The sequence below is a fragment of the Misgurnus anguillicaudatus genome, chromosome 15 (genome assembly GCF_027580225.2).
Source record: "Misgurnus anguillicaudatus chromosome 15, ASM2758022v2, whole genome shotgun sequence".
Lineage (NCBI taxonomy): Eukaryota > Metazoa > Chordata > Actinopteri > Cypriniformes > Cobitidae > Misgurnus > Misgurnus anguillicaudatus.
Window position 1 is genome coordinate 18,132,589 of NC_073351.2, and position 25,428 is coordinate 18,158,016.

Consider the following 25,428-nt stretch of genomic DNA (forward strand, 5'->3'; position numbering starts at 1 on the left):
TACGTAAACAAACAGGTGCGAGACATCCAGGCCTTACCTTCTCCTTTGCTCGCAGTTCATCAAACATCTGCTGGATCTCCACTCGCCAGTCCTCCTGCAGGGAATGAAAAGACTCCAGGGGCATCTGGAACATGGCTGACTGCTCAATGGCCTGCAGCCTCTTCAGGATACTCCCAAAAGAGGGACGACCATGCGGGTTAGGACACCAACACTCTGCAGAAAGAGAGAGGAGACAGATGAGAGTTGGTAAGCAGGAGAAAGCAATATTAGCTTATAACTTGCTCTTTCAACCAAAACTTTTTTTGTACCTCCAAGTAGCTGTACAAAGGGCTCAGGGCAAGTGGAGGGAATGGGAAGGGTCAGCTTGTTCACGGCCACACCGTAGGCCACAGCCAAAGCATCAATTTCACGGTAAGGGACTTCACCAGTCAGCAGCTCCCAAAGTAACACTCCAAAACTGGAACAGAAAGTCCAGTTAGGCCATAAGTGCTCTCTTATAGACAGACTTTTTACTACATCTGGTGCTTTGTGCAGGATACTGGCCAAAAACTGATAATACAGTCATCATCTATCTGTTTATGGGAGGGGTTATGAAAGATAACAATGACGGACAAGTGTGAAATATGAATAGCGAACCACTTTCTAGGAATGATTTTACAAAAAAAAGAAGACAGTATGTAAACACTTCACATGCAGTACATTAAAAACTATGCAGGTATAAAGTCAGCCAATCAGAGTTGGTTTTTGGTTTTGTGTTTGTTATGCATCAGACAGTTAGCAAATGGACTGTGGAGCATCTGAAGATGAGATTAGGAAAAGGATGACTTAAGATCACCTCCACACGTCGCTGCTTTTGGAGAACAGGGACACCTTGATGACCTCTGGAGCCATCCATGCATACGTGCCGGCGGCGCTCATCTTCGTGGTTCGATGCCATTCCCTTGCGAGCCCAAAGTCTGTGATCTTCAGAGTCTTCCCAGTCAGGTCGTCTCTCTCCACAGGCTCCAGAATCAGTACTGGGTGAAAAGCAAAATGAAGTGATGCCAAATAGGTAGGAAGCAAGGAAGATTAATGAAGTGAATTTTGGCACAGTTCAAAATTAAACCAATGAGGATATTGTAAAAAATATATTAATAATGAATAGTGGATTTGCATAATAGTATCATACTTTGTAGGTAACATCCAATAAGGAGTCTCAGTGGTACTCATTAAAAGTCAAACCAGACCAGATGTTCATAAGACTCACAGTGGCTTTACGAAAAGAAAATTATACTGTAGTCTGCAGTCACTGTAGTCACATTTTGAGTGTGTGTTTTACATATTTCAAGTCTTATATATTTCTCCTGAGAAAAAGATCAGAAGAGATCTGAAAGAGCACCTGTATTAGACTGTATATAAGTGACTGGATGGCACATTAATTCCTTATGCTAAACTCTAATGAGACAGAGATACTTATTATTCAACTGAGTTGCTCAAAACAAAATATGTCAGATTACAATTTGCCCATAAATAGCTGCACTGTGGTGCCATGGTTAAGAACTTAGGTGTGGTGTTCGACAGCAATTTATCCTTCGATAGTCATATCTCCAACGTCTGCCGCACAGCATTCTCCCATCTTACAAATATCTAAAAAATACGCTATATGCTGTCCGCATCAGATGCAGAGAGGCTTATCCACGCTTTTATGACCTCTAGAATAGACTATTGTAACTCGGGGATGCCATGCAAATAAGGTAAACAGGCTTCAGCTAGTTCAAAATGCCGCTGCAAGAGTGCTTACTCGTTCTAAGAAGTATGACCACATAAGCCCAATTTTGGCATCTTTACACTGGCTACCAGTCAAATATCGCAAACAATTAAAATACTATTAATCACCTAAAAAGCCTTAAATGGCCTAGCACCTTCGTATCTTAGAGAATTAATATCAGAATACAATCCACCACGTACATTGCAGTGGAAAATTCTGGTCTCTTAACTATCCCTAGAATATCAAAAGTGTCTAAAGGTGGTAGATCCTTTTCCTACTTAGCCCGTAAGCTCTGGAATGGTTTGCCAACTGACGTCCAAAAATCAGACATAGTCGATAACTTTAAATCTAAACTTAAGACTTTTTTTCTTTAACATTATTCACATAATTTGTCTAGTAAATGTACTTATCTTGCAATACTTAGCTTGTACGGAACAAAGCATTCATATAACTCGTCTGGGTAATATACTTATGCCGCAATAACTAGCCTGTCTGGAACCGAGCATATTAAAACACAACACTGTGTGACACTTGCATTACATGCGAACGGCCCCTACTCTAATAGGATTTTGTTTCTCTCTCCCTGTCTCGTCCTTGAACCCGAGGACATTAAGACAAACAGACCCAGTTCTGGATGCCGTGGAGGTCAACACATCACTAATCTTATGGCCGCCCTTCAACGTGATGCCCAGCCGATGCCTGACCAACAACCACCGACGGAACCTGTTTAATCTCCTTATCCGTTTACACACGTTTACATCCCATATAAATATATATATATATATATATATAACGTCAATGCTTCACTTAGCACCCTCTTGTATACGAGACATTATAAATACGCTCGCTTGTAAAGTTTATTCATAGCCGCTGTATTTTGCAACTTGTATTGTCTGTCGATTTTTCTGTGTTTCCCCTGCTTCTTTTAATGTAAAGCTGCTTTGAAACAATTAACAATTGTTAAAAGCGCTAAATAAAAAAAATTGAATTTAATATTTTCAGATTCACGTTTTTACATTTCCTTCTGTGTGTAAGTGTGTATTAGTACATGTGAACGATAAAGGTTCATACTCCAAAGTAAACAATGACGCGAGTTATCGTCTCCAACGTAAATCTCTTTTCTTGGACTACAACAAACACACGGATTGAAGGCAACAGTTTAATTCCTGGTATTGGTGATGTAGACAAGACCCACATTATCATAATTCCTCCAGCTTCGGACTCACAGCCTGTAAGTTAACTCCTGTCAGCATTGCGAGCGAATCTTTTAAACATGGTAAGGAGCGTCACATTTCCAGCTGACATCAGAGGTATTCAGGCCAATCACAACGTACAGATTATCTGGCCAATCAGGGACACAGCGCTTTTCAGATCGATGAGCTTTGTACAAAATCAGAGCGTTTGAGGAAAGCAGGATATATGGAGCTACAAAAATGTACGGTATGTGGAAAATAACGTGTTTTTTAACCATAAACCACACGAACACATAACGTTGTTTTTAACAATGAAATAGGTGCACTTAGATCTGTATAGACCTAGCAGGATGGAGACTTTTCGTTTTTGGACAGAGCTGAAGCTTTACACTCTATCAAATATTCATCAGTTAGTAGCATATGTACAGGCATCACAGAGCCCTGGAGAGAAATAAGATCTCCCAGCCATAAGTCATGCTCTTGGCTCTTAACACGTAACAGAGGTAAAGTGCACACTAACAAGTGCATAATCATTTACTGTACACACCCGGGTGTCCTCAAAGGCCCACATACAAAACTTTATTTTACGTGCCTGTGTCACAAGCAACCCTACAACAAGCGGTACAATGTCAATATTTCATAGAACTTCAGAGAGCGAGCCTATCATTGTTATCCATGAATTCAGCCTTGTGTTGACTTTAACCACCAGAATTCACATACTGAATGACACAATCAACAATGCGCTTTTCATTTGTTAGAACAATGTACTGTATGTGGAGGCGTTTTAAACAACATTAGTCAGGACACATGGTTTCAAAAGAGTTCTGTTGTTCAGTACACAGTTATAAAAATGAGTCGAACCCGAGTTCATGGTTTCAGCCAAAATCTAAGCACTGCTTGAGAAAAAGCAGACAAATGTTGTTACTGAGAACCAGCCCTTGTGACAACTTGCCCTTGTGCCAACTATCCCCAGTCACCTGTACAACATGACTGTGTATGAGAGAGAGGTCGTAGTGTCACGCCTCCCTGTATTTCCTGCTGTGTTTTCCTGTGCGGGCAGCTATGGAAATGTTTGGAGTGTCAACAGTCAGCTGGACTGGTTTGAGTGGGTCAGAAAAGGGTGGAGTTCAGTCTGCGATCCTTTATCACCACACATATGCAAAGGGGAGGAGAGAGAGAAGCAGGAAGGGAACAGACAGCAGGGTTTCTGTTTAACCAGCAGATCACAAGCTCAGGTTAAACAGGTGGATCCTTTCTCTCTGTCCTTCCATCCACTGCTTACAAAACACTATCACGTGTGTTTGAACAGTGTGTTGGTTCAGCAACATTTCTCAAGCCCTCAACATTCATACATTTCAACCATTCCCATTAGACATATACTGGATGTTCTTCTCACAGACTGTCATATCACCTCACCTAATTTGATTCTTGGGTAAACACAAATATTCTTAAATAAAATCATGTTTTTGACTCCTACTATAACGTCAAGAAGACATAAGATTTGAAGTGAGTGAAGTGCTGTCATATTTGAGTTTAGGGCTAATGTGTGTACGTTTCAGATTTAGTATCGCTAAATAAGTTTGAACCATTCATTATTTCATTTTGTGTCAGTTAATTCATTTTTACCCACTGCAATTATTTGATTACTTTACTATTTTCTTCTTTGTTGAGTCCTGTATAAACCAATAAGGTGACAGTATTTTTACATACTGTCCATAATCTTTTTGTTCATCTTAAAGGAATAGTCCATTTTCTTAAAAGAAAAATCCAGATAATTTACTCACCACCATGTCATCCAAAATGTTGATGTCTTTCTTTGTTCAGTCAAGAAGAAATTATGTTTTTTGAGGAAAACATTGCAGGATTTTTCTCATTTGAATGGACTTTAATAGAGCCCAACATTTAATACTTAACTCAACACTTAACAGTTTTTTTCAACGTAGTTTCAAAGAACTATAAACAATCCCAAACGAGGCATAAGGGTCTTATCTAGCAAAACGATTGTCATTTTTGACAAGAAAAATAAAAAATATGCACTTTTAAAGCACAACTTCTCATCTAGATCTGGTCGTGATGCGCCAGCGTGACCCCACGCAATACGTCATGACGTCAAGAGGTCACAGAGGACGAACGCGAAACTATGCCCCAGTGTTTACAAGTGTTGAGAAAGAGGACCGTTCCGACGTTGTTGTATGTCGAATGATACTAATTAAGGTATTTGTGTCAGTTTATTGTTTAAAATGGTCCGCAAATGTGCGTTTCATATATGTAACACGTGACCTCCGTACGTCACTACGCATTTGCGTTAGGTCCCGCAGGAGAGGACCTAGACAGGAAGTTGTGGTTTAAAAGTGCATTTTTTTATTTTTCTTGTCAAAAATGACAATCGTTTTGCTAGATCAGACCCTTATGCCTCGTTTGGGATGGTTTATAGTCCTTGGAAACTCCGTTGAAAAAACTGTTAAGTGTTAAATGTTGGGCTCTATTAAAGTCTATTAAAATAAGAAAAATCCTGGAATGTTTTCCTCAAAAAACATAATTTCTTCTCGACTGAACAAAGAAAGACATCAACATTTTGGATGATATGGTGGTGAGTAAATTATCTGGATTTTTTTTTAAGAAAATTGACTATTCCTTTAAGAATGATAGTCAATGGATGGCGTGAGGCCAAGTAAATTACAAGAGAATTTTCCTTTTAGGCGCCACTATTTCTTTAACACAATATTTGCTCAAGTTTGTTGTGTTTAATCCCTGCTTTATCTCTATGCGCTGTGGGTAGAGATTATAGGAGAATAAGAGATGGCTGCTCACAATGTTAATAAGCCATTGTTACAGCCCTGTGTTATTGGCCATGTCACCCAGAGGAACAGCTGCCACCGGAGGCCCGCGAGAGGTTGATTATATGTCTCCACGCCACAACAACAGAGCATATAGCAATGTGAGAAAAACATGTGTGATTGCCGAACAAAAATGAATAAGCAGGCACAAAACACATACTGGATGCTAAACAAGCAAGGGTGAGCCATTGATGGTAAATATATATGTACACTGCAAACGTGCATGTTTGTTTCAATTAACTTTTGTTTTGCTTTTTCATTTAAGGGTCCTGCTGACCATTCAAAGCGTGTCTCTCTCTCTCTCTCTCTCAGTTTGTGATTCACAAAATTGTCCCCACAATGTCGAACCTGGCATTCAGTACAACAGGAGGTTCCTACAACGTGTTCCTACAAAATTTAAATGGCTTTAAGAGCCCATAAGTTCCACTTTTGGTGTGTAAGTGTTTGGTAGTACATGTTATCATCATCAAAGTCAATGATGATGCGAGTTACTGTCTCCCACTAAAATCTATTTTCTTGGACTACAATGAACGCAAGGATTGTAGGCAACAGTTTACTTCCGCAGCGAGTTGATGTGGACTTGATGCACATTATCATAATTCAGACTCACAGCCTATAAATAGTTTATGTTTTCATATTAAAAGAATTTGCTACTGACTATTCAAACCATGATTCAAACACGACATTTAAGCAGTGTAGAGTAGCTCTTGTTGTTTATCGTTTCTACGATCTCATATGCAGACATGGTTTTATGTTTTAGTACAGTGGTTCTCAAACTTTTCGACATGCATGATTATTTTAAGAGACCATTCAAAGGATGGCACACACATCTGTCGCTCTATGTTTGTTTAATATTTAGGCTAAACAATATTGAAGGTTGGCGACTTTTCACCTATAAAACAGAAACTTGCTAATTTGTAATAGATACAACCAACACACCAGTACATATGCATAGATTATTTACTTGATATGAAGTGTGCACTGCAAACACGAGCATTATTTATGATCGTCTCCGTCCAGTCTGTACTCCGTATTGCATTCAACCACAACAGGCTTTATGCCCAGTTGCACTACTTCCTAAACTTCAGCCAGCTCCTTGTTTCCTTTCTGCCATTATTGGACAAACTGAATAATCCAGGTGTGTCTGATTATTGTTGTTGTGACTACTGAGGTCAGGCACACCTGGATTAATCAGTTTGTCCAATAATGGCAGACAGGAAACAAGGAGCTGGCTGAAGTTCAGGAAGTAGTGCAGCTGGGCATAAAGCCTGTTCTCGTCTTGATTTCTGTGAAGGAATGTCTGCCGGGATCCGCTAAAACTTTAGTTTTTTTTAGCAAAAGTGCTGTTCCTTCTATTCTGGCAGCCAAAAACACAACACGATGACAATTTAAGGTCAAAACCTCAAAATTTTAGCTTGTCTGCTATGGGTTCCTATTTATTTTTTGCCTCCAGCTAGTGCGGTGATGTCACAGTGACGTAGGTGATTAAGGGGTCTATAAATCGAGTGTTTTAGAAAGGCGGGACACAGAGGATCAACAATAATGTACAAGTGGAAAATAATGTGTTTTTCAAACCATATTACACCAAATATACAAAGTAACATTCTTTTATAGCAACGTCATAGGGGCTCTTTAATAAAAATAAAGGATTTAAAATGAAAATGTCTAAAAGTTAAAAAAATAAAATAAAATGAAAATGTCAAAATGCTGTAGGCTTTTGTGACCTAATGCCCAAGAATTTACAACAGTAAAATAAAATAAATTAAATAAAATTAAATAAAATAAAAAAGAAAAGAAAATAGAAAAGAAAAAGAAAACGAAAAAAAGAATAATAGAATATAAAAGAATAGAATAATAGAAAATAACAGAAAATAATAGAAAGAAAATATTAGAATAATAGAATAGAATAATAGAAAAGAATAGAATAATATAAAATAAAAGAATGGAATAGAATAATAGAAAAGACCCAGCCGTTGGGTTAAATTAACAATTTTTTTTATATATATTTGACCCAACAATGGGTTGAAACAACCCAGCACAGGTTAAATTACAACCCGGTGGGTTGGGCTTGTCCCTTTTTGACCCAATGCTAGGTTGAAAATTACCCAGCATTTTTCAGATTGTAGATCCCAGTCAACATAATTTACAATTTACTTAGCATTTCCTTTTATCATCCAGCTGCAGCTACGTAAGCTTGTGAATGATAAAGCGCACTATGATGCAGTCCACACACATCTGTCAAACGCTGAAACCCATGTTTAACCCATTTAAGTTTAACTGTTGTCATTACAAGTGAGCAATTTGACCCTTGACCTTTAGTGATCTGAAGAATCGTTTAGTGATCTTGACCATTGAGTTAAAAACAGCACATAATACAACCATCACAGAGTCTTCACCCTGCAGTGACAAGTCTTAAGAATGATAAACTGTTTAGTAATGATTTTATAATGAAGCAATAAGGTGCAAAGTTGAAAATTTAGTCTGTAGCACTTTAAGGCACAATGCATTGCCCAATCAACCAGGAACAGGACTGATCAGTTTTATAATATGTGCCAGAGAAAAGTTTCACTTTTTTACATTTTAAATAAACTATCACTTTACACACGCTGGACCTCACTTTCTTAGTTTGTCGGGCCTAAAAAGTCACAATTATGGCTGACTTAAGATTTTAGGATAGCTGACGTTTTCTCACCCACACAATGTTGTCCGCTTTGTCTCCCTAAAGCTTGGCCACTCCATATCCTTTAATCTGCTCATATAAATTCGGCTTTCAGTGCCACATTTAGTGCACACTCAGTAGACAGCATGATGAGGTCTGAACTGGAACTGTCCCGTGAAGGTAGGAACAGCTGGTACTGTGGCTGAATCAGGTCCCTTGTTTCCCCCATCTCCCACCCCCATTCCACCTGCTGAACCAGGTACAATACATCACACTGCTGTGAAGCAGATTTTTTACAGTCTCTCATGCTGATAGTGCAGTTTGAATCCTTCACCTGGTATATCCTATTTTTGTGCTGCATCTAGAGAGGGTCTACTTTCTTCCATTATTTTTTTTCAAATCTTGTTGTACAAACATAAATCAATGTTGTTTTGCCCTCAAGATTCAATGAAATTGAAAAGTCTTATTTTTACTTGGATTGCATTCACAAAGGATTTGAATTTGCTTGTTCTGTGTGTGCTCCTTTAACACAGTATAAAAAATATATTTTTTTAGCATTTACCAAGAAACTATGAAGTAATAATAACCATGCATTATTCTTGTAACCCTGACATATGCATTAAAAGCATGTTTTTTTTTTTCAAATCGACTGCATGCATTTTCATTGTGCTATATAACTCAATTTTAAATAAACCAAACAAGCAACAAAGCAAAAAAAATAATAATAATATGCAAGGTATTTATAGACTGGTCAGGTTCTTATCTTAACAATATTTAGCTTAGTAATGTTCACAGACATCAAAGCAAAATATTCACTGAAAAGGTTACTGACTAAAAGTGCTGGTGGCAAGCATGGCTGTGGACCAATCAGCACCAATGGGTGGGGCTTGTTTGGTCCAATAAGTGAGTTTGGCCCCGTTCTCCTCCCTATCCTCAGCAGTCTCTGGGAGACTACATTTCCTCTTCATCACTGTGCCCTACAGACAATCTCTCTCACCCCCCCTCTCTCTCTCCCTCCCTGCCTATTTTCCTCCATTTCTGTCTGAATCATATTCCAGCTGTCGCCTCCCGATGCATCCCTTCTTGCACACAGCCAAAGGAGATGAAAGATGGATGATGGGAATGGGTGAAAGAAAAACAGGAAAAGGACGAGGAAGTTGGGAATGTCATGTGTGCACGTGTGTCTGTGTGTTTGCATACGTATGAACATGTATTCCTGTGCTTCTGGCTTTGTGTGCTTTATAAGTGGGAGTACACAGGGAGTTACACTAGACATTAGCATCAAAAATAGACAGCTTAAGAAAGAAACTTAAAGGAGGCGGAAAATATAAGACTATATCTGGCAGTCTTAGCGTCTCAAGTGTCTAAAATGACAAACATCATGTCTTTCATAAAGCTGTGTTTAATAATCATGACAACAGCTTAAGCAGACTGACTGTCATCAACTATAACTAGTAGTAGTAGATGCTAAGATAAATTTCAAACTGGTTTGAAATCTGACAGACCAGACCAGAGCATCTGTATGAATGAATGAATGAATGAATGAATGAATAATTTTATTATTATGTCTTGCATACTACTGTATGCCATAATAGGCTTAAGCAACAACCAATACAATAAGCTTTATGCCCAGCTGCAATACATCCTGAACTTCAGCCAGCTCCTTGTTTCCTGTCTGCCATTATTGGACAAACTGATTAATCCAGGTGTGCCTGACCTCAGTAATCACAACAACAATAATCAGACACACCTGGATTAACTGTTGTCCATGTCTACTGTGACCTCCACATTGTAATTTATAATGATTTTGTAATTGACACATCTAGTGTAAGATTAGTTACAGTGTACCAACACGTAAAAAAAAAAAATCATGTGAGCTCTCGTAGCGTGCGCTTGACTTTAAAACCGAAGACCTCATGTCACAGATACTTTTACTTGGCCGCAGATGCAAAACCAACGGCTGATTGAGCTTTAATCATTATGGCATGATGTCGCCCTCCAGGAAAGATTTTATTGTGGCTTTGTCCTCATACAATTTCTGCGTGGTGACTTTCAGTCATTTTGACATTAGATGCTGCTGCTTTTGTTGCCTGTGCTTTTAAGAAGTCCTTGAGGTTACGTATTCACGCTTAGGAGTCAAATTTCTGCCCTGATTCTCTCTTTAAATGTCAATATTAGACTGCCTGTAATGTCAATAATTCCGACCTGTGCCGCACTCGATGGCCTTGACTTCTGGACATATATTGAGTCTCTTTTTAGGACATTTGGAATGCAAACCACCAACCAGGAACTGCATGAAAATTTGCCTGAATATGGAGCAGGGGGGACGTGAAAACTGCTGGCGAACCCTAGCGCAGAGACGTTTCTTCCTATTCTCTCTACATTTAGATTCACATCTAGATTAATTTCCAAACACACATTTTTGTTTTATGTGTTCAGCGAGGGCTTTGGTTTATTTTTTCATGATGTTATTTATAAAGCCATTTAAAATACATTTATTTGTGTCATAAAACAAGGTTGAAATTTTGTCAGATTTAGTAACAGTACACCAGTAGTGTAACCGCACAGCCTCGCTTTCCCACAGGGTTAAATGTACCTGCGCGGGGCCAACTTTTCCTTGTGTCAGCTGTCGAGCCTCTTTGAGGTAAATGCCACCTGAGGCATATGCAAAGAGACACTCTGTGACACAAGCAACACCTGACAGTCACTAAAGCACCTGCCTGCCAGACCTGCTCTCTGTTTTTTTATCATGCTTTGCAACTATATTAGACTATAAGAGACAGACCAGTGTTTCTTGACATAATTTAGTATGCATAATTAAAGGGATAGTTTAGCCCCAAAAAAATTCTGTCAGCATTTTTATATCCTCATGTTGTTATAAACCTGTTTCTTTATTCTGATGAACAAAAAAGAAGATATTTTGAGATAAATGATGGTAACCAGACAGCTAATTATAACTATTCACTTCTATAGTAGAAAAACAAATACGATGAACAACATGAAGGTGAATATATAATGATGACAGAATTTAAATTTTTGGGTGAACTATCCCTTTAAGTATGTTATTCTATACTGTTATTCTATATATATAAATATTTACTATTGTAACTAAAACATTGAAGTACCAAAACAACCTGAAATACCTTGTAATATCAAGTCAGTATATTCAAATGACTAATTTACATAGTGGCTCCAAAAGGTCACAAAAATGTGTGAATGCCATTGAGTGCTAAAAGATCAAAACACGTGACATTAATCTAAAAAAAGAAGTGTCAAACACACTTAAGCATAACATTTAACAAAAATGAGAGTTAGTTTTTGTGCAATAATATTTAGACATTTGGGGGCTTTGGGATCGACAGCCTTTATGGGACCACTGTACTGTACATGAATTAAACATATACATTTATTCATTTAAAGGGGACATTTCACAGGATTTTTTTAAGATGTAAAATAAATTTTCGGTGTCTCCAGAGTACATATTTGAAGTTTTAGCTCAAAATACCGTATAGATAATTTATTATAACATGTTAAAATTGCCACTTTGTAGGTGTGAGGAAAAATGTGCCGTTTTTAGGTGTGTCCTTTAAAATGCAAATGAGTTGATCTCTGCACTAAATGGCAGTGCCATGGTTGGATAGTGCAGATTAAGGGGTGGTATTACCCTTTTCTGACATCAAAAGGGAGCCAAATTTCAATGACCTATTATTTCCACATGCTTGCAGAGAATGGTTTACCAAAACTAAGTTACTGGATTGTTCTTTTTCACATTTTCTAGGTTGATAAAAGCACCGGGGAGCCAATTATAGCACTTAAACATGAAAAAAGTCAGATTTTCATGATATGTCCCATTTAAATGTTTGAAAGGGCAATGTGTCTGTGGCCTAGTAGTTACATACTTAAGCTGAAATATAGTGTTCGAATCTGACTTATGTTATTTTATACAACAGTTCTTTCTGGTTCTCGAATCTGATTGGCTAAGAGCTATGCGATATTGTGCTAATATCGGCACTGTAACCGCTTCACCTTTCGTATCATTCCGCCACCTAGTGAATGGAGGTCCTAAGCAGGCTCATCTCTGAATGGAAAAACACAGACGCGCTGTTTTGAATCACTCTCCGTGTATCTCATTAGTTCACTAGCTCATAAATCAGTCTGTGAATCCCCAATCGGAAGTTATTATTGGATATTACGTTACAGTTAATGGGAGAAATGTCTTGTCACATCGTGTGGACGATTAACACTTGGAAAGAGGAATATAAACACTCATTTTTTTCTGGAGCTATATCTCATCAGAACGCGAAAACACCGTGGAACTGCAGGTAAGCACCGCAGCTTTTAAATGTGGACATTGATCATTTACTTTATCGTGACGTGACCATTAAAACATGTTATGAGATATCGCCACTGATATATTTATAAGCAGCATGCAAAAACATCTCTCTGACACTTATAAAAAACAGTTTTATATAGTAGTGACAAGAACAAAGTTTAATAATAATAATCGAGTGCTCGTATCACGTTAAGAATAAATGAGAAAGCAATAGTAACGTTATACAAGTAGATTTATTAACTTTTACCTCGCGCCAAAACAATAACAACACAAAAGACACTAAATATGAATTAAAAAACAAGTAATAGTTTGATCATGACACCAAATACTGCTGATTTGATCTCATTTTGACGATCATAAACAAACAAGGCCAACATGAGAGCCAGGGTATCTCTTCAGAGATGTAGCCCAGAGAGGGCGGTGGTCAGCGGGGCGAGTGAACACTGACGTCCGCTCATGCTTTGGTTCTCATTCGTACCGAATCTCACTAAGTAAACGTTCAAACAGGCACTATCTTTATTAATCGACTGTAGATTTAAATATAATACATATACATTCTCGACTGAACTAATCTTAAAACTACACTTTGTGACCAAGAAACGGTAATATAAAGTAACGGCTTTTCCGTCCATTGAGTTGTTATGAGCTTCAAAGCAGCCGAAAGTTTTACCTGTCATTCTGGCCGCCCTCAAATCCGTGGCGGAAGAAGTAGTTCTCAAACAAAGAGGCTTTTAAAATAACTCCGTTGTTGTTTTCTAGTTTTCGTTTTTCAAACGTGTGCCGTCGAACTGTTGTATAAAAGCAATATCGCTCTCGGAGTCGTGTGATATAGCTCTATATCATCACGGCTGTGATTGCCTCCGGCACTCGGCCTACGGCCTCGTGCCTCTGGCCTAATCACAGCCGTGATAATATAGAGCTATATCACACTCCTACTCGAGCGATATTGCTTAATTAAAAACAGTTCCTCCCATTCTCATCTCTCCTATAAAATATTAAAGGAAAACACCACAGTTTTCAATATTTTACTATGTTCTGACCTCATCTTAGACGAATGAATATATACCTATCTTTTTTAAGCATACACTTAATCCCTGCACAGCGCACCATAAATGTGCTAGCATCTAGCCCAGCCCCATTCATGGATGAATTTAGAAGCCACCAAACACTTCCATGTTTTCCCCATTTAAAGACTTTTACAGTACATGACATTGGCGGGCAGTAACATCATCACTCCTGACTCCTCCCCATCTCAATAAAATAACTTCATCCTTGTTTGGATCCTAAGGAATGAATGGGGCTAGGCTAAATGCTAACACATTCACAACCGGCTGTACAAAGATTAATTGCACGCATTGAAAAAAGATAAGAATGTATTCATTTGTCTGAGTTGAGGTAAGAACATAGTAAAATATTGGAAAACGGTGGTGTTTTCCTTTAAAAATAGGCCAAAGGCCATGCCCAAAAACATCAACTTCATGTATGAGTTTCTTACTTTGTTTTAATATAAAAAATATTTTGATAAATGACGGTAACCACACAGTTGACAGCACCCATTCACCTCCAAAGTAGCAAAATGGAAGTCAGTGGGTGTCGCAACTCTGCGGTTACCATAATTGATCCAAATATTTTCTCAATCCTTTTATTTCTAAGCCTAATTTTCTCAACTTTCCTTCAAATGCAGTTTAGACTCTGTAATACCGTTTTTCAGTATTGATCTCTATTCGACACAATTATCCCTGCTCAGCTGACCTGAATCTAAAATGCTGAATCAGTTGACCTTAAGAGATTGGTTAATAAAACATGGCTGTAGTCTAATGATCTGTTTACACGACAACCTGTTCCAGTATCCCATCAAGAGAGGCTCTGCCTTGCTCCCATTGCTCAAGCCTGTCCTCCTTTCCTTTCAGTGATCTAACAATGCTTTTCTCACTTCAAGATCTGTGACACTTGTCCATGTCAGTGCATTCTGTGTACAGAGCTATAGTGCCTGTCAGTATTATGACATTTGCGTGCATTGTTTTGTGTGCATTGTGAGGGTACACATACACATACAATACAATACTATACATTCAGCGTTTCCTCCTAGCAACTACCATATCAGGACAATGCTCCATATGTGTGTGCATAGTAAAAATAGACATGTGGTACTGTCTGTGTTTATCACGCCATAGTAGAAACTGTCTTGCATGACTCTGTAAGTGTGTTTATGTGTGTATTAGCAGTTTGGGCAGATCTTGCTTTGATTATTGACTCTGTGATGCTGCTGTCCATAGTTAACCTGTGTGTATGCAATGCATCATAGTGTATGCTCAGTTTGGGTGTGGATAACCACTTTGTGTGTACACATTGTGTCCTCTTTGCTTTGAGTTACTGCCCACCTTTCTTAGTCATGTGAGCACAGGGCCTAACACTGGACTCAACCTCGGTTACTCTTTAAACGAATTCTCTTACCTGGAAAATGTGTTAGCTTATGTATTAACTAGTACAAATTTATAGACACTCAGTAATTTGAGGGCTGTGTTCTTCAGTTCATTAACTGAGACCGCCAGCCATACTCTTTATTGTCCGTTTATTGATTTCTCTGGTAGTGTGTGTGTGTGTGTGTGTGTGTGTTTGCTATCTGGAAAGCATTTGATCTGTGTCACAGTTTAAACTAAGAGACACTGACCTGCTAGTCTCTCTCTTTCTATCCGTCTCACTCACACACACACGCCTAGATTTATATTGACAAAAGATTATTTAAAACCCACGGCCTCCAGAGCACACCTGTACCGCAGATACCCAAGTTTTCACCAAATAGGCGGTGTTTCAAATCTGAGCTGACGCTGATCGACGAGCGATACTGGTGATGATATTTCATTATATACCACGTTTATAACATCAATTCATTGGCAAAAGTAACACTTTGCTGCTGTTTAACTTTACTGATGGGTGCATTAAGAGGCCACATAGCCACAGGTGAGCGAGCACTTTCATAATGTATCCATTCTCTGAAACATTGCTAGGAAATTTGACTAATACATAAGTAATGAGGGAACTGCAACAGGATTACTGTAAATAGAAAGTTGCTTTTCCAGTAGCTCAACCGGTAGACCATTACACTAGTGACGCCGAGGTCATGGGGTTTAAAGGGGACATTTCACAAGACATTTTTAAGATGTCAAATAAGTCTTTGGTGTCCCCAGAGTATGTATGTGGCAGTCTGGCAGAGTGGCAATTTTAACATGCTATAATAAATTATCTATATGGTATTGTGAGCTAGAATGTCATGTTCTAGCTCACAATACCATATAGATAATATTTTATAGCATGTTAAAATTGTCACTTTGTAGGTGTGAGCAAAAATGTGCAATTTTTGGGTGTGTCCTTTAAAATGCAAATGAGCTGATCTCTGCACTAAATGACAGTGCTGTGGTCGGATAGTGCGGATTAAGGGGCGGTAGTATCCCCTTCTGACATCATAAGGGTTAGGGGACACAAATTTCAATGACCTATTTTTTCACATGCTTGCAGATAATGATTTACCAAAACTAAGTTACTGGGTCGATCTTTTTCACATTTTCTAGAAGCACTGGGGACCCAATTATAGCACTTAAACATTAAAAAAGACAGATTTTTATGATATGTCCCCTTTCATTTCTAAGTAAACGCTGTTGAAAAAATATTCATCTCTAAATTGGTATCAAACACCCCTTGGGTATACATAAACATGCTCCTATAATAAGTTCTGTGCAGTGCAAACATGAAAAAAGTGTATGACCCAACATTTACTATCCTGCATGTTTAAGACACCAGTGACTCATTTTAATTGGTGGGAAAGGAATGCTTCCTATTAATTATTAATGAAACACCTAAAATTGTGAGTGACAATTGATACGTTGGATACATGCAAGGTTTTGTTAAAAATACAAGTGAGCAGTGCTATAAAACTCCAAGCCTCTTTTGTAAAGTAGCCATTTGTACGTTTTTTGTAGCCATTTGTAAGTTGCTTTAGATAAAAGCTTCTTCTAATTGAATAAACTTAAATGTAGAGATAAGAAAAAAATTTGATATGATACCACAAGCAATACAGCAATTCATACACATTTTACGAGGTGGCTGATTCGTATTAATTTGTACGACCACATTTGTACGTTTTTGTCCATTTGCTTTCGCCCCGGTGACGTTGGGGTTAGAGCTATGGTTTCATTATTTATTTATTTTTATAATAATTGTACGTATTTGTATGATTCACTTCATACGAATTGGTCAACTCGTAAAATACATGCTGTATAAATTCCCATGAGATCAGGGCAGGCTAATATAAGATACATTTTAGATAACCTTACCAAGTCAAATAAGGGAACATTCATGCATTTGGTGGATGCTATCAGGGCTCCAGACTAACTTTTTCACTAGGAGCACAATAGCCCCCAACTGAAAATTTTAGGGGCGCAACCAGAAAATTTAGGGGCACACACCGTAAATCAACATGCTAAACAAATATTCACATTTCTACAAATTTCCACTGTATTACTAATAAAAACTTTCATGATGCAGAAGGTACAATGTGCTGTTTCAAATCCAGTGTCACATCACAAAAAAAGGTCAAATTTACTGGTCGCACATGTGCGACTGGATGTAAAATTCAGTGGTACACTCTCAAATTTTGGTGGCAAAATGCCACCATTTGGGGGCAGTCTGGAGCCCTGGCTATTCTAATGTGACTTTAAGTTCACATCAGCATGTGCATCCCTGAAAATCTAACCTATGACCTTGATGATTTTTCTACCGGTTAAGCTACAGGATAATTAGAAAGGCGTACATAACTACAGCAATTCATCTCTCGTTTGTCATTTTAAAGGGGAAGTCTGCCATACAATGATAAATGAGTCCATCTACCCTCAGCAAAGCTTCAGTTCTGAAAGGCCGTCCCTGGTGACCCCCGTACTTATAACCCACCATTGACCCAGACCATCCCCCTGTGTGAGTTCAGACCCTAGGGCTTTTCAACCACATACACGTATCCACACACATTTCTTAGCCCTCCTCCCTGTATCCGTATGAACTCTCGTAAGAGGTATAGGCCCTCGTTTTCTCATATCCATCCTCCCCCAGCTGGGTGAGCGATTCCTGTCATTGTCGAGCCATCTCTGTCTTGGGCGTGCGATAAAGGGGTCATTGTTGCTGTATTTGCACCCTTTCTATTTCTCGTTTTCCACATCTACAGTATCTATCTCTTATTCCTGTTCTTTCTTTCTGCTGGTAAAACACTATTTCAAGTCGGAGCCAATGATGTCGACATGTGGTGCTTTCGCACTTTCGGCGACCCGAGTTCGATTCCCGGCCCGTGGTCATTTGCCAATCCCAAAACCCTCTCTTCTCCCGGTACTTTCCTGACCTCTCCTCACTCACTGTTAAAATAATGGCAAAATGGGCAAAATGCAACTAAAAAAACACTATTTCAAAACTTTGAGACATGTTAAAATGGCACGACATCACATGGTCAATCATTGATCTGTACCCATTGCGTACATAGCACATATATGTACACATATAATAGCATGACTATAACAAAAGCAGAGTCAACTTATCCATTAACCAGATACATAATATACATTTACATAAAATTTCCCAAACGTCCAAAAGAGCCACATTTTATGTTACAATTTATTACTGTACATCAGTCCTAAAAATACAGGACTAAAATTTACATCCAGTGTTTTGTCTATGAAGGTCGGTTGCCCACAGATACATTAATCTTGCCCAATCTTAACTACTGTAGTGTTATTACGTAGCTGTTTGGAATGCTCGATTCTCATTGGTCAGCGACATTCCGATGTTTGTTTTTCCCAGATAACAACCGCCTCAAACTGATAAAACATCTGGTTACTGCCAGTGACCTTGAGTGGTGCAGTTTAAAACGTACAAATAAGTTCAATATAATTAGTACATTCCAAAACTATTTTGTATTGAAATAACAACCGGCTTGATGTTCATTATTCCTTAAGTAACAACCATTTTTTTTTAAGGATAACATAATGCACAGTATATAATACAATTTAAAGGGACACTCCACTTTTTTTGAAAATAGGCTCATTTTTCAGTTCCCCTAGAGTTAAACATTTGATTTTTACCGTTCTGGAATCCATTCAGCTGATCCCCGGGTCTGGCGGTACCACCCCCAGCATAGCTTAGCATAATCCATTGAATCCGATTAGTCCATTAGCATAGCGCTTAAAACTAACCAAAGAGTTTTGATATTTTCCCTATTCAAAACTTGACTCCTCCGTAGTTACATCGTGTAAGACCGACAGAAAATGAAACGTTGCGACCCTCCAGCAGACACGGCTAGGACCATACTCCCATTCTGGCGTAATAATCAAGGACTTTGCTGACGTACCATGGCGGCATCAGGCGCAATGATATTACGCAGCGCCCAAAAATAGTCCACTTGGTTACATTCAATAGCATGAGACTATTTTCGGGCACTGCGTAACATCACTGCGGAATAAGACTATAGTTCCCAGACACATCAGAATAGAAAATCTCAACTTTCACCTCCGTTGGTCTTAGTACATGATTTTACTACAGAAGAGTCAAGTTTTAAATAGTAAAAATATCGTAACTCTTTTTATGCTAAAAATGGTACCGCCAGACCCGGAGATTGTCTGAATCGATTCCAAAAACTGTAAAAATCAAATGTTTAACTCTAGGGGAGCTGGAAAATGAGCCTTTTTTTAATGAAGTGTACCCTTAAATGACAGAAACTAAGACGTACACACATAGCTGAATTTACATGTACACAATATTAAAAAACTACAATTTCTGCATTCAACCAATCAAACAGCCTAATACACTTAGTACAAAAAAAAATCGTAAATAGTCCTAAAGTCTTTTAATCATAGGGGAACCATTTTTAGCGCTACAGATCACATACAGAACACCTATATACTGTTACAACTCTGTAAACATGGCGCAATATGGTTCTCCACATGTGCTACATAGGTGATTTTGAGCACTAAAAATGGTTCCCCTATAATTACGGACCAGTAAACCCCTTAATGCTATATAACACCATTTATTTTTAGAGTGTACCATAAACATCAGTGTGTCTTTACCTGACACACCTGATAGTACTGAAAGTACTAGAGAGTCTAGATATTTTTCTTAATTTTGAGTTGAAAAACTAGTGCTGAACGTGTGCCATGGCTATTTGATAGCACGAGACAGTGTGTATTAACCACAAGCTCTCAGGTATTTGTGTGTTCCAGGAAAGACTTGCCTGAGGAGTGTGTCAAGGGAAGGTGATCAGGGGTTTAGCGTTACTCTCAGCTGAGTCATACTTACAATTGATCCTCATTCCTCTTTTATTTTTGCACAGCGTGTGGGTGGTTCTTTATAAGGGGTCATTTAAGTGCGGTGTGAGCTCAGTTAACAATACGAACTGACCAATGACTGCAGCCTTTTAACTCACAAATACAGAGTGACATCACTTTAAAGGAGGTCACGGTAATCAGATTATCCTAGTTTTACAGACTCACTGACCAGAGAAGCAAATATGTTCAAATTAGCCCCCCGGGCAACAAGGGGGCATTAACCATTATTTTGGCGTGCCAATGTAAAAGCCTTTGTCCTTGACTCTGCGTCAACATTTTTATATCTTTTATTAAACAAAACTCCTTTGATTTGAAACAAAACTCCTTTTGAACTGTTGTGTCTTGCTCTTTCATTTTACATGGGAAATCCTTATCATTCCATAATTCTCTACAATATTCAAACAATATTGGGAAGACCCCCGGTAATACCATCACAGACCCCCAAGGGACCCTGAATCCCCTGCTGAACACCTCTGAAAAATATGCAACTGCAGCTGAATGAATCACAAAGAACGATCACTGATCTCTAAAATGTAAAGACCACAAATAAATTTGATGATAAATACCAACACTCAAAGCTCTGAAGTGGATACCTTATACTGTACACTATTCTGTGTAGCTATGTATCGGTGACTGGTGCTAAACTGTACTGTGGGGGGAAGGGATGTCTAGGGTGCGAAAGAGGGGAGCAGGGAAGAGGCTGGAGGGCTTGGAATCCGCCTCTGTTGCCACGGCAGCCGTGCCAATCTCCGAGTACATCTCTAGTCTGAAGAGATACCTGAGCTCAGAGCCTCTGGATAATGAGGAGCTGTGAAACTCTAAACTCTGACAGCTAATGGATTCCCCCCTTCTGTGTCTACAGAGACAGTATAAACACGCATCCCATCACTGTGTGAAGAAACGGTGCCGATGAGGTGACTGTTTTCAGGAAATTGACAAGGACAGGGATTAGAAGACTCAAGCTTTTGGGCTGCAGACATTCTATATCTAGTGTGTTCAGTGCTTATTTTTCCTATCTATCTTAAACACACACCCACACATGCATCCATACACTAACATAGCCATTCAGCTACTGTCTTCTTCTTGCTCAGTAAACCAACAACTAACTGCGCTTAGCAGCAAATAGCACAAAGGACCAAAAATAGACCGGAGTGTTCCAGAGCAGGACAGCTCTCCTTAAGCAGAGGAAGCCACGCAAAAGGCTGGGGACAAATAAAGACTGTATACAAATATAAGTTGACACAACATCTAGCTTATTTTTCATCTCTGAGTGGCTTCCTGTCACTATTTATTGCATATCGCATTTTCCTTCAGTATAATGTTGCCCTAATTGTGATGGTTTCCCAACAGTCATTCATCTGACTATAAGTACCTTTGGAAGTATGTCAACTTACTTACTAACCCTAACCACTACCCTAACGCCCAATAGTTGTTTGTTTGTTTATTCTTAACAACCTTCCAAGCATCTACGGCTAAATTTATGGCGAAAACTGGTTAATCCATACACAAGTTAATCCATACACACATTGGAGGAGGGGCAATTTGGCATCTCCAATTCACCTGACCTGCATATTTTTGGCCTGTGGGAGGAAGCCGGAATACCCGGAGTAAACCCATGCCGACACAGGAAAACATGCAAACTTCACAGAGAAAGGCCACCTGACCTACCTGTGGCTTGAACTGGGGACAACCCCCAAGAGTCTACTAATACTCAACTAATACTCTAATGAGAGTTTGTTATCATGTACAAGCAGCGTTACTTGTGTAAAGTGTAACCATATATACTTAAGCTTAGTATGAATCCTCATTGGTTACCAAATATATGTGACCCTGCCTGCAAAAAAAGTAATTTTTTGTGATTTGCTGTTTTCTACATAAAATTATCCTACGTATGAACATCATGTCAAAGATTGAAATCAATGAATCAAACTTTGATGCTCCTAATCTCGTAAAGCCTGAATTTTACAGACAGGGTCACGTATTATCAGAACAACAACACAGGAACTCGACTCACTGTTGCTGGATTTAAGGTCTCTGTGGATGATTGGCACAAAGGTCTGGTTGTGCAGGTAGTCCATTCCAGTGGCAATCTGCACTGCCCAATTCACGAGTACCCGAGGGGGCACCTTTTTCCCAGCAAGTGCCCGATTAAGTGCCCCACCACGGGCATATTCCATAACCAGGCAAAGATTAGGCTCCTGAAGGCAAACACCTCGTAGAGCGATGATGTTGCGGTGTCGTAGCATCCAGAAGAGTCTGGCCTCCTGTCTGACATTTTCCGCAGTGGCACTGATGTCCTCATCTGGATCCTGACGGGCTGCTTTAACCGCCACTTCCTCATCTCGCCATATACCCTTGTACACCTTTCCAAACCCACCGGCACCAATCACCTCCTCCAAGTACAGCTCTGAGAAATCGATGTCCAGTGGGGACTCCCCACCAACCAGGCCTTCGGGGGGAAGCGCGGGATAGTTGCTATCCCGTCGGGTCACATAGTTACTGGGGAAAATCCCCACTTTGTCCTGGATCTTGCCAGTCCACCAGCCCTCATCTCCAGAAACTTTGGAGTCCTTGGAAAGGACCTCCAATAGGTCACCCCGCCGCAGGGTCAGTTCCTCATCCGCTGTGGCCTCATAATCGAACACGGCCGTCCAATAAGTGTTGCGGCCTTCATGGTGGTTGGGAAGATGAGAATCAGGGGACCCTACAGAAGAGGAAAGAGTAGAGGAGTTCCAGCTACTGCTATTGTCTGCCTGTGACAGACAGGGTCCTGAAGTTGTATTTGCAGGGGGATACGGAGGTTCGCAGGAACCTCCACTGCTGGTGCAAGGTAAAGGGGCGGCGCTTCCACCGCCTCCTACTCCACTCAGTCTCGTGAATGGGTCCATCACTGAACACACAGGTCAGCGATGTGGTCTCAATAGCTGGAGGAGGCCCTCTGTCAACTTACACACAATATCCATGCAGAGCCCATTTACTAAGTACAGGCGTTTTGGTTAAGAAATAAGAAATGTTTTTGTTGAGCTGCTTCTTTAATGTTCTCATTGATTGTCCGCAACACACTTTATGTGTGTCTTAACATTTATGGAGCGTTTAAAGAAACATTAAGTCCAATACGTCTGTGATGAGAATATTGACGTCTTCCAAAGAGAAACTATGAAAGTGCTTACAAGATTAGGTCAGAATGCAGTTCATCAAAGCCTGAGAATTTTTTTTTTTTACAGAATTGGGCTTTAAAAGCCCCTTTCCCAAAAGACCTGCTTTCTTTCTTTTAAGCAAAGTCCTCAACGAAATGAATATTACTAGAGGCTTACGACATGACTAGATGGATCTTCTCATAAATTGCAATATAGAATATATCATGCTTACAATTTAAGAGCTGGTATTGAAATGTTGCAATAACATAATCCATCACAATATTTGATCAGTCAAAATTTATATTTGTCATTGTCTGTTTGTAATTTTTTTTCAATAAATGTTGAATTAACGTCAATGTGCGTTAAAAGTCACGTGCGCTGTCTTAAGGCATCTCCAGGCATTTTTCCTCAGCTCGATTGTGATAGGCTAACAGAGATGCACCTGCTCGCGATATCAAAACAAATCACAAATATTACCAAATTCCCAACATTACCTTCAGCTTTATTGTCTCGTGTAAATCTCGCACTTTGTTAACGATTTAAGCCAGTTTAAGTATTTAAATAGCCGTCTTTACACAGCGCGCGTCCATTTTAAGATGGCAGTATCGTCGACGCAGAATATATGCTGCACCTCTAGTTTGCTTATTCGAGAAGGCATTTGTTCAGTATTGTTATTTAAAAGAATTAATCTCGTGTTAGATGTTACTATAGCTATTAAAGGACTTCGGTGGTGTGCATTTTAATGCCCGTCATGACAAGCGAAAGCCACTGACCGCTGTCACTTCGTTTGGTTTCTATGAATTGCATGTGCAGGTGTACACTTCCATCGTTTCATCTTCATCCATGATTGTCAAGTATGACAGTAGACCTTTTATTGTCACAGAGCGGTTCATTTATAAAGCATGAAAAGCTTAAGCAAACTTCGGCTCGGTGTTGGTTATTTAGAAATTGCGATATACGATCCTTTTACGAGGAAATAAAGAGATGCGGATGGCTTGCATAAAGGTGACTTTTATCCTGGACGGAGTGATTAAGCGACGAAAGTCTCATCCATAATATGTTTCTGATGTATACATAAAAGCCAGCAGCAGGTGCCTTCATCATCTTTATAATAATAATAATAACAATATATCCACCTAGTTTCTTTCTATATTCTGCAAGAACTGCAAACAAATTCTTGTAATCCCGACATTAATGACAGTATCCATACGTTTTTCCAGTCGTCCTTTTCTAATAACCGGATTTTCTGTATTCAGATGGGTTTCTTGTTGTCTAGATATATCAGTGTACACCACAACATCCATACAGCTCGTCGCATGGGCGTATCAGAGCGCTGTAATATTCCCATTCGTTTGACATAACCTCATTTCGCCGATAAAATGCACACTTTACTCCCTGATGGTTAAATTGGTCGGCCTGTCCTCCATCTCAGATTTAATCGTTTTTTGGCTCCGTTTCCTTTCTGTAAAAGGTGATCTTTTCCATGGACCAGGCTGTCAGCTCCTAAGGCTGACTTTGTATCCAAATACACCGGCTGGACTGGGGGAGGAGGACATTCGGGAATGCTGGGAAATGGAGTTTATAGTGTGTACGCGGTGGATGTGACGCGATCCATGTAAATAATCTTTATTCTTTTATATATAATATAATATAATATAATATAATATAATATAATATAATATAATATAATATAATATAATATAATATAATATAATATTAGTGCTGGGCAAAGATTAATAGCGATTAATCGCATACAAAATAAAAGTTTTTTTGTCATAATATATGAGTTTGTGCTGTGTGTAATTATTATATATAAATACACACACATTCGTGTATGTATTTAAGAATCATTTACATGTGTATATATTTATTAATATTTTTATATATTCTATATTATATATAAATAAAAAAATGATATATAAATTAAAAAATTCTGAAATGAATATATGTATGTGCGTGTGGTTAAATATACTAAAAAATTACATACAGCACACACACATAGCCTATATTATGCAAAAAAGCACTTTTATTTTGTAATAGATTAATCGAGATTAGTCTTTGCCCAGCACCAAAATATAATATAACATAATATAATATAATATAATATAATATAATATAATATAATATAATATAATATAATATAATATAATATAATATAATA

At 38.8% G+C, this 25,428-nt stretch overlaps 1 protein-coding gene across 1 annotated transcript in view; it reads right to left on the reverse strand.

The window, feature by feature from the left end:
* map3k10 (mitogen-activated protein kinase kinase kinase 10) overlaps positions 1 to 24,824 on the reverse strand; it is a 33,706-nt gene extending 8,882 nt beyond the window's left edge. Inside the window, exons 1-4 of the mRNA XM_055174737.2 lie at positions 22,145 to 24,824; positions 836 to 1,016; positions 309 to 457; positions 38 to 213 (exon numbers count right to left, since the gene is read on the reverse strand). Of these exons, the coding sequence (XP_055030712.2) occupies positions 38 to 213; positions 309 to 457; positions 836 to 1,016; positions 22,145 to 23,018 (1,380 nt within the window). The 5' untranslated portion in view covers positions 23,019 to 24,824. The remainder of the gene's footprint in view (positions 1 to 37; positions 214 to 308; positions 458 to 835; positions 1,017 to 22,144) is intronic.
* Between the last annotated feature and the right edge of the window lie 604 nt (positions 24,825 to 25,428).